At 44.9% G+C, this 13,757-nt stretch overlaps 1 protein-coding gene across 1 annotated transcript in view; it reads right to left on the bottom strand.

Annotated features, from left to right (window-relative positions):
• Positions 1-13,281, bottom strand: part of GPR39 (G protein-coupled receptor 39) — a 74,517-nt gene extending 61,236 nt beyond the window's left edge. Inside the window, exon 1 of the mRNA XM_035332352.1 lies at positions 11,911-13,281. Within this exon, the coding sequence (XP_035188243.1) occupies positions 11,911-12,775 (865 nt within the window). The 5' untranslated portion in view covers positions 12,776-13,281. The remainder of the gene's footprint in view (positions 1-11,910) is intronic.
• Between the last annotated feature and the right edge of the window lie 476 nt (positions 13,282-13,757).

The raw sequence follows: 13,757 nt of genomic DNA, 5'->3' as shown, positions 1-13,757 counted from the left end.
CTATCAAAAAGCTTTTTAGAATTCAGCAGACGTGCATATAAGTGGGAATAGGAAAAGTGAAGGGAATCACGACAGTGGAAAGTTCCTGTCTCCAGACATTCACTTTTAACAGTGAACTCCCACGGCTGCCTCCAAATACGCTAGGTGGGGAAAGCCCTTTAAGAAAAGGCACAAGAGAAGCATTGGAAGAGAGACGAGGTACATGGTCCCAAACCTCCACAGGGACAGAGAGGTGAGATCTGCTCTGGCTTTGCTCAGAGGCAGCCCCGATGGTCCCTCGTACTCACCAGACGAGCAGTTTCAGAAGAACTCTCTCTTCCAGCCATTCTATTGCAGGTTATTCTCCTTATAGACCAAATTAGCAAACCCATACTCAGCATGGTTTTAAAGCTCTATAAATTCACAGTTAACCAAGGATACTATGACTTTGAGACAGTCTCTAAACTGGAGGGGAAGACTCGTGCATGCTGGAGGGAAGGTCCCTGGCTCGCTCCACAGATGAGACAAGGGTGACTGCAAACTCCTTGACATAAGGTCTAACTTTAATAGGCCAGGCTGTTTCTGAAGATGCATAGCAAGATTGCTATGCTTAACTGGTTGCACCATGAGATCAGATTGATCGTCCCGTAGTCAGTTTAGCAAGATTTTCAGATCAGGGTACAAACCAGATTTTCCTCTTTCCTCAGTATTCACTGCCCCAATGTCCTTACAGACAACTCAAAGCCAGACATATTCTTAGTTTTGCTACATTAAACAAGACAACCTAATTTTAGCTTCCATTAAGGTTCATCTCCACATTCCCCAGTCATCTTAGCAGCCGTATTCTCCAGCCTCGATGCGGGTAGTTAGACATCACGTTTTGTCAAAAGTTCAAGTTTAAACAAGAATATATTTTAACCCATTACACTTCAATACCAAAGTTCCTGCCCTAGAACCAATGTCCAAGTTTTCAAAGGTATGTGTAGGCCTGCAAATACCAACAAAAGCCTTTACAAATCTAGGCAGGAGTTGATATCATGGTTATTACCACTAGAATTTAAGTGGTAATACTTATGACAAAAAGATTACTCAGATACCACCTTTTGAACACCTCTGACACAACCCAGTCCAGCCATTTCAGACCTGAGTTTCTGATCTGTTGAATGAGCTCGTGACAGAGAGTCAGAAGGCTGTCACTATCTACAGGGCAAGGGCAAGCAATTCCACTTATCCAGCAGGCTCTCTTTTGACTTTGTCCTTCACCATACGACATTAGTTCTTATCTCATGGTCAGAAATGTGGCATGTTAAAGTTGCACCCACAACAAAGACTGTTTGAAACTCTCTGTACGTTATTGCTGAGGTAAAACAATCTTTCGTTACCTTAAATGCTTCATTTTGATTGTTGGCCCAGTTCTAGCAGCTTCAAGAGCTTTTCTTCTATAGCTATCCTGAAGCATTCCCTTGAGATATGGTTCTTGAACACCTTCATTCTTAATGCCTTTAAGGGACAAATTTAAGTTCAGTTTCCTTTTAGAAATCAGGGAGCCCAGAAGTTTTCTTTAGTGCAGAGACATAATGTGAGGCACAGGAAGAAAAAAATCAACAAATTCTGGAGCTGATCAAAAGAGACATTTTGACTCATCCTCTAGATTAAAAAAAAAAAAAAAAAAAAAATGCACCCAGGAATGTATACGATTTTTTTCTTTAAAAGTTTGTGGTTTAGGAGTGTGTAGGAAAAATGACCTTTCTACAACCAAAGTTTTGGAGAGAGCATTTTAATCATTTTTTTCTTGTTCAACCAAACTCATTTTTCCACCATCTTAAAAAAGCACATGTTCTTCTGCCTGTCTGAAGGCAGCCCCCGATTAATTGCCTATTTTGGCATATACAGAGAGTTTCAGAGCAGACGTACACGGACAGACCTAGCACTCATCTGTCACCTCCTTTCTCTTTATGATAATCCCACATTGGCACCTGTGAGAGAAGGAACAAGCAAGAGGGATTTTCCTGTACTATTCACACCAAGTTTCTGGCACTCGGCACGATGAGGACTTTCCAAAGTAGAGACTGTATCTTGTTCTTGACAGCACTACCCTTCAAGGTTATATTTAATCCCTTTTGGAGCCCACTTTTACATTTGGTCTCCATGACAGTAAATTCCACAATTAAATTTTTACACTTCATAGAAGAAGTGCTAGAATAATTGTAGTTACTGTACTTTAAGGGGTACACGTATACTAAACTCCATGGATTTTTCTAGGAGGGAGCAATCACGACAGTCTCCTAACATTCCTTCAAATCAAAATCAACTTCAGCAGCACCCTGCTAGATATACCACCAAAACAAGAGTGAGCCGAAGGCAGCCCCTCCTTTAGCTATGCAAGACAATCTTTGCATTCAACAAAAAGCAACCTGGCAATATTACATGGAAGAGTAGAAACAAAACAGCCTTGCAGAAATATATGAATAGGGACAAAATATTTAGTCTCCCCTACGAAAAGGGCTGTATCTGAGAAGCTCTTTTGCAGGGTTCAACGAGAGATTGGAGCAGAAGGGCTTCTTGAATACCTGTGCAGATGCTCCCTAATAAAACACAAGGAGAGAAAGTCATCTATGCTGGGCGAGAACCGGTGTGGATAGCTAAGCAATTTTGTCTTCTCTAATACACCTCTGTGTCTGGGTTCTTTACACACATGAGTATAATTGAGTTTCCTGGTAATTATTATGTATGTGCACCTGTTTGCAGGTGGATGTCAAGTGTTTTTTGAGTGCTCATACAACTCTCTCTCCCTCTGTACATCTCCCTAACAAGCAGACAGCTGGTTTCAGAGAGACCCTCAACTCTAACCCCATAAACTGCACTTCTAACTTGAATACCTTCTTTAAAAATTCATAGAAACAAATATGCTAAGTGCTTTTAAGAGACAATTAAACATAACAACCACGGGCATGGAAACAGCTTAAGGAGTAGCAAGGGAAAGTTAGCTCATAACAATACTGGACCTCTTTCTCAGTTTCACCATTCCTTACAAGTTAGTACTTATGCAACTAAGAGGCTTTTGGCAAACTCATTTAATCCATAATGGTTTGACCTTGATATTACTCATACATCTACAACAGAGTTCAGAGGATAACTGCTTTCTCAGTTAAGCATACGACTGACATCTAGCAGTACAAACACGCTTACGATGCCCTCAAAAAAGGCGAAGAAGGTGCTACAACATGTGCCAACCGTCAGTCGAAATCTTAACTGTTTATCTTCTGTGGAAATTCCATCGTATTCGTTTTTCAATTGTGCTACCTATCCAGTGAAACTATAGGCTTAGGAACTCACTCGTAACAATGAAAGAGACAAAAATAATCTTTAACCTGTTGGTTGGCAGTTCACTGGTTCTCAGTTTCTAATACAAATTTTGCCTTTAGGAAATCAGGAAGTTATGTAGGATAAAATTGAAAGCTTCATATTACTAATAAATGCTCAGATATTAAAGTTGTCTTCTATTAAAATTCACAGGCTAGCAATCATTGTTTAAAGATAATGGTCTTAACATCAGCTAGGAAAACAAAAGATTTAATTTTGTGAAATGTGGTAAAATTGGAATATGTAACAATGCAGGAATAGATAATGCATTTAATTTTCACAGGTGAAGACTTCAATAAATCATGTGTGAACTTGCCACAAATGAGTCCCATTTACTGAAACTGGGAAGTTTTAAGAGCAATCTGTGTTTGAGATGGTGTCTGGCTCAGAAGAGATAGCAAGAAAACAGAAAGTGGAAAATTAATGCTTAAGAAAATAGTCTCTTGACCAAAGAATGAGGCCAGTCAACCAGAATCAATAGGACAGGGTTTCCCAAAGTAGGGGTGCTGATTTTTAGCTGAGAACAATTTCCCTCAATTCATTTCATACCTGGAACAACATCTATATTTCTCCACTTTGATGGAAATAAATCTTCTTGCTTTCTTATCTGTTCTCTGGGGAAACAGGGTTTTGACTTGTGAGAAAACATGCCCTAGAATGGGTTTGCCATGAGCCAGGGTGGGGTTTTCAGAGCTGAAATGACACAGCCAGACCTCATCTCCCCAGATGCAGCAGCCTCCTGCCTGTTTCTTGGCTCATACTGCCACTGCGAGGGATGGTGCCTGCACTTCCCACCTTCCTTCTCCTAGCATATACCTAGGAGTGCTGGAAGACACATGGGCCAAAAGGTATCGGGAGAAGATTCATAAATGGAAGGGAAACAGGATTATCTCCAAGTTATAAGGAGAGAGAGAGATTAGTAATACTAAATTTAGAGCCAACATTATTACCAGTCTTTAATGGGGCTAATGTCCTTGAAGATTTTGGGCAGAGGCAAGTGCAGCACAGAAGTATTTAAGAAAACTCAGCTGTCCACTTCGCCTCTGGACAACACAAATGGTAAAGTATAAAGAGGCAGAAAGATGACCATGCTGTGTGTGCCATGGGATGAACTAGGCTGAAGCAACATGCCGACACCTATAGCTCACTATCAGACCAGGTGAAATACCAGTTTCCTTGCAAGGATCAGCTGGGAGTCAGAAGCATGGCTGTGATTTTCACTAAGCACCAGTAAAACATTCATCGTCCTCACTGCTATTGTGCACAGGAGCAAAGACAGTAGTATGTGCACAGAGACAGCATCTGCAAGGACAGCACACATCAAGAATGATGTGGATTACACCGGTAGTGAATTTGGTTCTCCAAGCGTAGTATTTTCAGGGTTAGGTTGTTTTTAAAGTTGCAGACTTCACTTTCAAGCAATTTTTTAAGTACTCTAATGCAAAGTGTAATCACACATTGATTTTTCCATTAAAACTACAAAAGTCTTAAATACCCTGGGGGTACTGGCCTCAATTAGTCCCTATTCTTACATTCTTTTTCTCTCTGCACTATTTTGCCATCCCTCTGAGTAGGAGGAAAGGAAGACCGTCTATTTAAGCCAAAAGCACAATCTCCTAGTACATGAGTCCAGTTAAAAGCAGCAGTAGATAAATTGCTTTCTCTACAATAGGGAGGAAAATTATGCTGTTTTTGCTTATGTTCATTTTTAAATTGCACTGTGGAAAAACGGAAAATATCTAGATAGCTGGACTTTGGAACTTTGCCTTGAGTGTATTTTACTGTGGCTATGTTTTGTTGTTGTTGTTTTGTTTGTTTGAAACAACAAAAGTCCCACAGCTCATCAGAGGAGGTTGGCTGTACACAATTGCCCTGAGAAGCTGAGATCCCTGAATACAGTCTTTCCATTGTCATCTGCTGAATTGCTGAGCTTCGGTTTTGTGCTACCAGTGTTCGCTAGCATTGATTAGTTTTGCTGTTGACACCAGGTTAATACTTTTGCAGAACAGAGGAAAGAAAAATTTCCTGAACACCACCAAGTAAATCCCTTTCTTTGATCTCTTTGCCGGAAAGCAACACCTAAAGGAAAAATCTTACTGGTGGCAGGGGCGGGTGCCTCATTTGGCTGAATGGCTACTCTGGTCCCTGGGTCCAGGTGTTTCATGTCCCCTGCTCAGCCCCTGCTACTCATTTCAGAGCATGCAGTCTCCTGCTTGTCTTGTGTACCTCGAAGCCCTGCTCAGGGAAATATATAGATGAAGACACCGTGTAAAACACATAGATGAAAATCATATCCAGCCTACAATGCATTTATCTGCAGGCACCTCTCCAACAAAGTCTCTGAAGAAAGGCAGCTGAGTGGAATGATTAAAGAAATGAACCGAGAGGAGTCGATGAAGCTGAGTTTAAAGAACATGGGCTGGAGCTGTGTTCTTCTGGAATCTAATCAATTAGGTTATTCTTTCAATTTTTGTTCTACCAAGTTTAACCTTTTTCAGTAAGGAAAAAAAACCAAGCCAATTTCCAGCCTACGAAGAAGCATCTAATTTTCCTGTAACAGAAGTCCCACCACTGTCAAGCTATGCAGTGCCTGAGTCATCTCTAGATGACAACCATGTATTTTTTGCAGAGTACTTGAAGTAATTTGTCCTCCTGAAAATCCAATTGCCAAGTGCCTTGTGAAATACATTTCCTTAGTGATCTTTGGAAAGGCTATTTCTACACACAATACCTTTTTTTCTGAGCAAAATATTAATCTGCCAGCAGTAGTATATCGCGGGGACAAAACAGTGCTCCAGCTCAAGTTCCAAGAGATCTTTTTAATTTCTGACTCAATGTTTTATCTATCTTTAGCTTATGGCCAGGTTCAGTTGTGTCCATGGTGTTTATAGTGGCATTTGGGGTTGTTACAGAATAGCCTACCATCATTTTAACAGCCACCACCTCTTGCTTTTCCAGCCCTTCCCTTTTGATCATTTTATTTGGATTTAGAGGGAGGGGCTGCCTTTCCTTCTACGGCACTCATCAGAGTCTCAGCAAAGCCTCTAATTTCTCTTCCTCCGTAAAGCAGACCAGAAGCTACCCGTAACATACCATGACACATGAAACCAACACTGCTACCATCTTCAGGGTGACACTCTGTGCATCTGACAAACATACTAAAGCACTAGACAGAAGGAATATTTAAATAAAGCCACCACACTGCCTTTCTCAGATGGAGGCACTGCCACAGGTTATGATCTGTGCAACACTTTCATAGCAGCTGGATTATGCTGATACTTTCCTCTTCTGGAAGAGAGGGATGGCATGGCTGGACATCTTGTGGTGGCCAGAAGACAGAAGAACGTGCCTGGATGCTGGCAGCAGGCAGCAAAGTGCCCGCAGCACCTTGCAGCCCCTCTGCTGCACAGCAAGAAGCGCTGCTCCGAAGGGCAGGCTGGAAGCACACACAAAGAAAAGCAGTGCATATAGCAACACTAAAGGACTTTTCGATTTCAATGTATTTACCGTGGTAGGCCCGAGGCTGCTTTATACAAAATAATTAAAGCCTTCAGCAGAAGCACAAAACTGAACCTGCCAAGGGAAATACCACAGAAGCTTCAGAAGTGATAAATTTTCCATCTGGGACAGTCAAAACTCGCTTCATCACAGAATCACAGAATCACAGAATAGTCTAGGTTGGAAGAGACCTCCAAGATCACCGAGTCCAACCTCTGACCTAACACTAACAAGTCCTCCACTAAGCCATATCCCTAAGCTCTACATCTAAACGTCTTTTAAAGACCTCCAGGGATGGTGACTCAACCACTTCCCTGGGCAGCCGATTCCAGTGACTAACAACCCGTTCAGTAAAGAAGTTCTTCCTAATATCCAACCTAAACCTCCCCTGGCGCAACTTTAGCCCATTCCCCCTCGTCCTGTCACCAGGCACGTGGGAGAATAGACCAACCGCCACCTTGCTACAGCCTCCCTTCAGGTACCTGTAGAGAGCGATAAGGTCACCCCTGAGCCTCCTCTTCTCCAGGCTAAACAGTCCCAGCTCCCTCTGCCGCTCCTCGTAAGCCTTGTTCTCCAGACCCTTCACCAGCTTTGTTGCCCTTCTCTGGACTCGCTCAAGCACCTCCATGTCCTTCTTGTAGCGAGGGGCCCAAAACTGAACACAGTACTCGAGGTGCGGCCTCACCAGAGCCGAGTACAGGGGGACAATCACTTCCCTGGACCTGCTGGCCACGCTGTTTCTAATGCAAGCCAGGATGCTGCTGGCCTTCTTGGCCGCCTGAGCACACTGCTGGCTCATATTCAGCCGACTATCAACCAATACTCCCAGGTCCTTCTCTGCCAGGCAGCTTTCTAACCACACATCTCCCAGCCTGTAGCTCTGTTTGGGGTTGTTGTGCCCCAGGTGCAGGACCCGGCACTTGGCCTTGTTGAACTTCATACCGTTGGCCTCGGCCCATCGGTCCAGCCTATCCAGATCCCCCTGCAGAGCCTTCCTACCCTCGAGCAGATCAACACACGCACCTAACTTGGTGTCGTCTGCAAACTTGCTGAGGGCGCACTCGATCCCCTCATCCAGATCATCGATGAAGATGTTAAAGAGGACTGGCCCCAGTACCGAGCCCTGGGGGACTCCACAAGTGACCGGCCTCCAACTGGATTTGACTCCATTCACCACAGCTCTCTGGGCCTGGCCATCCAGCCAGCTCTTCACCCAACGAAGTGCACACCAGTCCAAGCCATGAGCAGCCAGTTTCCTGAGGAGAATGCTGTGGGGGACGGTGTCAAATGCCTTACTGAAGTCAAGGTAGACCACGTCCACAGCCTTTCCCGCTGGGGGCTCGCACAGGGCCTTGTGCCGCACCGCTCCCCTTAATGACTGCTGGAGATTAACGATGAGGTTAATGATTCCTGAAGACTTTTAACTGACATAGTTTCAGCACTAGTGTACTACTGCACTAGCTGGGTTGCCCTTTTGCAGGACCCTTCTGTTACATTCCCGCCCTTTCTTTGCCATGACCCAGCCGAAGTCCCCCAACCCAACCCACCCTTTCTCAAGAGCTCCCTGATGGGGGCAGGTGCCTCAGCTCAGGTGCTGGAGCAGCCAGAGCCCCGCAGCATGCCGTGACCATTTAGGTAGCCCTCTCATCGCTGTCCAGCCCCTCACAGTCACAGCAGAAAGACAAGAGTGTTGCGGTGGGCTGAGAACTAGGAGGCTTTAAATACTATTAAAAGCTTGCATGTCATCAAAGTGCCATCCACCCAATATTTTCATAAGCACGGTAGCTGTTCCATTTCTGCTGCTGGGGGTGGAGAAACTTCTATAATCAAGTGCTACCATGAGCCACTCAAAAATTAAGTTCAGCTATATTTTCCTTGCTGTTGAGGAGAGCCCACACTCAAGCAGACCCATGCTGCCCTTCATTAGAAGAAAGATCTGCTGTCCCAACATGAGCAAAGCTGCTTTAACAGCTATGGAAAACCCACACAGTGTCACCTAGCCTGATCTGCCCTGCTCGTATGGATGGGCCGACCCACTGGAGGCACTGGAGTTTTACCACCTCACTCAGAAGATGATCGAATAAATCACTTGCACAGAGATTGCAGGAAGCATGCCCCAGGCTATCCGAAGCCCCAAATGCCTAATTTCAGGAGCAGGAGCATTAAGCAGAGCCTTACATGTACTATCCTATCTTCCTTGAAGCTAACGGCAATAATGGGAAAGAAGCTGGAAAGAGCAGCACTGCGCAGCCTAGTTTAAAAACCGTAACTGATTTTCTCCAAAACACTGGGACAAATCTGCATTCCCCCACTGGGGCAAATCCACCAAAATTCGAGATGAACACCCCTGGAGGTGCTCCTTTCCCATCACCACGCGCAGAATTACAGCGACTGCTGCACCAGCCCCTCCTCTCCACCATGGGCATGGCGAGGGCAGCAGAGATAGGAGGAGCACACATCCCTACACCACGAACCTCAAACCCCCAGCAGCCTCTCTAGGCTTTAAACCAAAAGACTGGACACTCACAGACACCTTCCTTGGAAGAAACCCCTTCCCCTTGTGAGCTCAGCCTGCCCAGCACCGTGGTGCTCCCCTCTCTTGGCCCCTCGTCACCCTCTTCCTCCACCCCAGCTGTGGTGTCAGCCTGGCCAGGGCTCATCCTTCAAGCACCAGTGCTTCCCACAGCACACAGTCCTTCACTTTCAACATTTACAATTCGTTTTCATGAATTTTCTCGAGTGCCTCACAGTAACGTGACACTAAAAAAGCACCAGTTCCTTCTGTGTCTCTTTCCACTTAGCTTTTTCTCATCGTCAAGAGATTTATGAATTTAATCTCCGCTTTGGAGAACTTATCACTTTTAACAACTAGAAGAAGAAAATGCTAAATTGTTTTTATTGCTGTTAGATGTTTGAAGACATCTTGCTATATGCTGTCATTTACATTTCACATTAAAAGTGAAATATGTGGTAAATGAGCAAATATTTGTTTTAATTTGACCCATCTGTTAAACGAAAAACAAAGAGGACTTCTAAATCACTATATTTAAATTCAGCAATTTGTAAACAATTTATATGTTCATTTCTTCTGGGTTAAAACTGCCCTAAAGCATCACTCTTATGAAATCTCCAAATTAAATTGCTTTGCATTGTTCTCAGGGATGCAAGCCACAGTTTCTTCCTCTTCAGTTTATTAATTTATTTCCCAACCCAAGTTAATTAGCAAGACTCATATTAAGAGCCATTTAAAATATGCCACTGAAGTCATTTCAGGGGATTCACAGAAGTGTCTACCGGCTCCAGAAAGCTGAGAGCAGAGAAAGCATCAGATACCGGTGGCAAATTCCCATAACATAAAGCAACCCGCTTGTCCTTTCATTTATTTTTTTTAACACTTCTGCGAGCAGCAACGGGCCTGCCCTATTCCACACTAGACTATCAGCAAGCAAGAAAAATAATCAAGGAGGGGAAGAAAAGCCGCAGTAATTTACCTTCACCTCTCAACCTGACTAGAACTTGCTACAGGATTTGGATCTTAGACTGGACTTTATGTAGCTGTGGGTGATAATTTACAAGGAGAGAGAGATCCACAGACATTTAAGGATCCCACAGTAGCACTTAACTTAAAGAGCAAAGCCTTATCCCTTTTTCAGCTCCGTGCAACATGCTGCATTTAGCTTCAGCTGTTAAGCTTCCAGCCCAGAAGTCAGTACTTTCGGTGGACTCAGGTATCTAGAGCCCTTTTAATCATCCTGATACGGGGGCTCTCGTCCCTGACTAATAGATGCCTTGTGCGAGGAGACGATGTCTTCTTCAGATGTGCACCCTGGGCACGCGGAAGAGCAGTGCACAGCCTGCAGCGTCACGTCTCCCATCTGGAGGGTGACAGCGGGCACAGCTCACAGCTCCAGCCTGTCCCCACGCCTGAGTCACAGGCCTCGCCTGACAGGTTTCCACCACGCCTGCAGCAGAAAAGGTGCTGGTTCCACCCTGGACTCCTTACCCTGCACCCTTCCCAGCCACAGACCAGGGCAGAAGCAGGACTAGCTGAGGAAGCAAGGGATTCTCAAATCACCAGCATCTACATAAAGCTCTAGAAGTGGGCAGATCCACAAGTTTCAGCTCCCCCTCTGCAATACCAAGCAGAGCATCAAAAATCAGCACAGGAATCCTAGGTCTGCTGTTCATTCCCACACAAGATGGTTCATGTTTTATATCCAGTATCATATTAAGCAACCCAACAAAACAAGAACTAGCTGTAATTCAGCCAGGACATGATTAAGGGTACCTCTAAGAGCATCAGCAAATGTGGAGACTGCATGGATCACTGCCTGGAAAGAGTCCAAGTTGGTAAAATGACAGCTTGATTAGTTTTTGTCTGACAAATGTGGCGAGAGAGATCAGAATCAAACATAATTCCAAGGTTATAGGCCTTCAAATAAAACCAGGAAAAAAATCAAAAAGGGCAACAGCAATTTGCAAGACCAGATCAGCTGCCCAGCCCAGCTCCCTTAATGCTCGGATGCAACACAGCCACGGCAAAGCTAAATCAGTGCACTTCAGGGAGCATCCCAAGTTAACAGGGACATGCCTTCAGAGTGGGACAAGCTTTAGATCTTGCAAGACAGTCTGCCCTCTTATTAAGTGCCTTACTAAATATGCATGTATTTGTAATTTAATGGGAAGACATGCAATTAGAGCTACTTTATATCCAGGCAGCTGTGGCTATCGCTACCACAAAGGTCAAGCAGCAACATCCTGTTACCACTACTGCTGCATGTAGACATGCAGTATAATCAGGCAACATAAATATTAGACAGTAAATGGATTTTTCCTTCTGTCTTCCCTCCCACCTGTTCTAACAACAAAAATAGTCAGAAACGTGCAGAGAAATCAGGTTTCTTAAATATGTCATTGCAACCAGAAGTATGCCTCTCCATCTCGGACCAGTTTCAAACCATACATCCCCCATGTGGGGGAACTTGGTGAGGCAAGACGCAGGCCTCTGGTTTTCCTTCCTTTGTGGGAAGGGGGCAGGGGAGGAGAGGCAGAGTAGAACAGGGCTCTTACCCAGGAATAGAGTGATCTGTCTCCTGGAGCTCTTGCCCTCTGAGCTCTCACTTTTCCTTAGGTACTGCTCCTGGTGTCCTAGTTCACCCTTCACCGCCACAGTTCCTTTTTTGTGGATCTTCAGGGTCTTCATCATGCTACGGCACATGAAGGTGACAGACCCCAGCACTATGATGTACACAGCAAAGGCAGTGAAGATGCTGGCCTGAAAAACAGGCCACTTGGAGGAGAGGTTGGTACAGATGGTCATGTTGTCCACAGGGGGTAATAGGTGCCTGGGAGTTGGCTTCACACAGCCCATCGTACTTTGGTAGCCCTCGATGATTTCCAGGGGATATTCTGTGCCCATGGCAAAGAGCAGGGGCAGAGCCACGATGACAGATGTCACCCAGACAAAGGCAATGAGCAGCTTCACTGTGCGGGGTCCGGAGAGTGCTTTGAACTTGAAGGGGTGGCAGATAGCCACGTACCTCTCAAAGCTAAGGGTGGCCACATGCAGCACGGTGGCATAACTGCAGGCTTCGAAAAGGAAACAGTAAAGCTTGCAAGCCACATTGCCATTTGGGGTGGCGAAAGGGCTCCAGATGGCGCTGAAGAACTCCACAGGCATGCCAAGCAGGATGACCAGCAGGTCTGAGCAGGCCAAGCTCACCATGTGGTTCGTGACCTCCTTCTGCAAGTAGCCTTTCTTCTGCAGGATCTTGGTGGCCTTGATGGTGATGCTGTTGCCCAAGATGCCTGCTACAAAGATGCAGATGTCGAGAGAGGCCAAAGTGATCTTGATCCAATGAGACACCTCAAACTCAGGGATATGAGTGTGGTTAATGAGATGAAAACAGTCTGAAGAGGATGTCTGTCCTTCCATGAGCAGCCCCTGGGGGGAGGAAGAGGGAAGAAGAGCCTCCCTGATGTCCAAAATCACAGAAAATAGATCCTTTCTCCCTTTGCCCCTTCACCAAGACGCACAAGTCATAGCAGTCAGGTACAATGCAAGTGTCTCAACTAGACACACCTATGGGTTTTGTAAGCAACAGCAGCTGAGTCAGTAATCTGAGTGGGAGAGAAAGTCTTAGCTCTTACCAATCTGTAGCAAAGCTGTCGTACTCCAGCCCTTTGCGCTGTGAGCTGCACTCCTTTCAGCTCTTGCCTCTTCTGTGAGTGAAGGCAGTTTTCTGTCCTGACCACAGCAGGAGGAAGTCAGAGTTTCTATGTGGTTATCGCTGGTCTGTTAACCATTAACCTAAATCTTGGTTATCCCTACTTACTGATAGCAAAGCACGTTTAGAAAGAAAAGGAAAAGAAAAAAGAAAACTCCCAAGCCTGAAACACTTCCTGTAATAAGAGCTGCTTCTCAGGGACAAAAAGAGGTGTTTCCCCAAGACCTGTTAGGTTGGTGGGGTGAGGCTGAGTGTGTGCACAGGCGCTGGAGCAAGTATCTGTTCATGAGTTTAATATTAACCAGGGTTCAGACTTTACTTCTCCATGTGGTGACACCAACATACTTCACTACTTTACATTTCCTTTAGTGAAGATCTCAGCGTCTGGTGCAGCTGTGTTTGTTGTGCAGCTTCTGTGGCCATGGACCCATTCACGTCAACAGGAGGTTCTGGTTTTTCATTGCTGATGATGAGTCTTCTCAGAAGTGATAAGCTGAACAAGATATAAACATATTGATTGTCTCCCCTTAAATTTCCATCTTCTCATGTTACAAAAATAGTGAAGTTAGCAGTCCCAATCATGCTCATGCTTTCTAACAATCAGGAGTAGCAGGGGATGAAAATGTACTTCCCTCTCCTGTGTCTCACCTCAGGGAGAATGAATTTAATGCACTCTTTAGTTTTAGTTTC

Source organism: Oxyura jamaicensis, chromosome 7, assembly GCF_011077185.1.
Source record: "Oxyura jamaicensis isolate SHBP4307 breed ruddy duck chromosome 7, BPBGC_Ojam_1.0, whole genome shotgun sequence".
In the NCBI taxonomy this organism is placed as follows: Eukaryota; Metazoa; Chordata; class Aves; order Anseriformes; family Anatidae; genus Oxyura; species Oxyura jamaicensis.
This window is presented reverse-complemented; position numbering and strand designations above follow the sequence as displayed.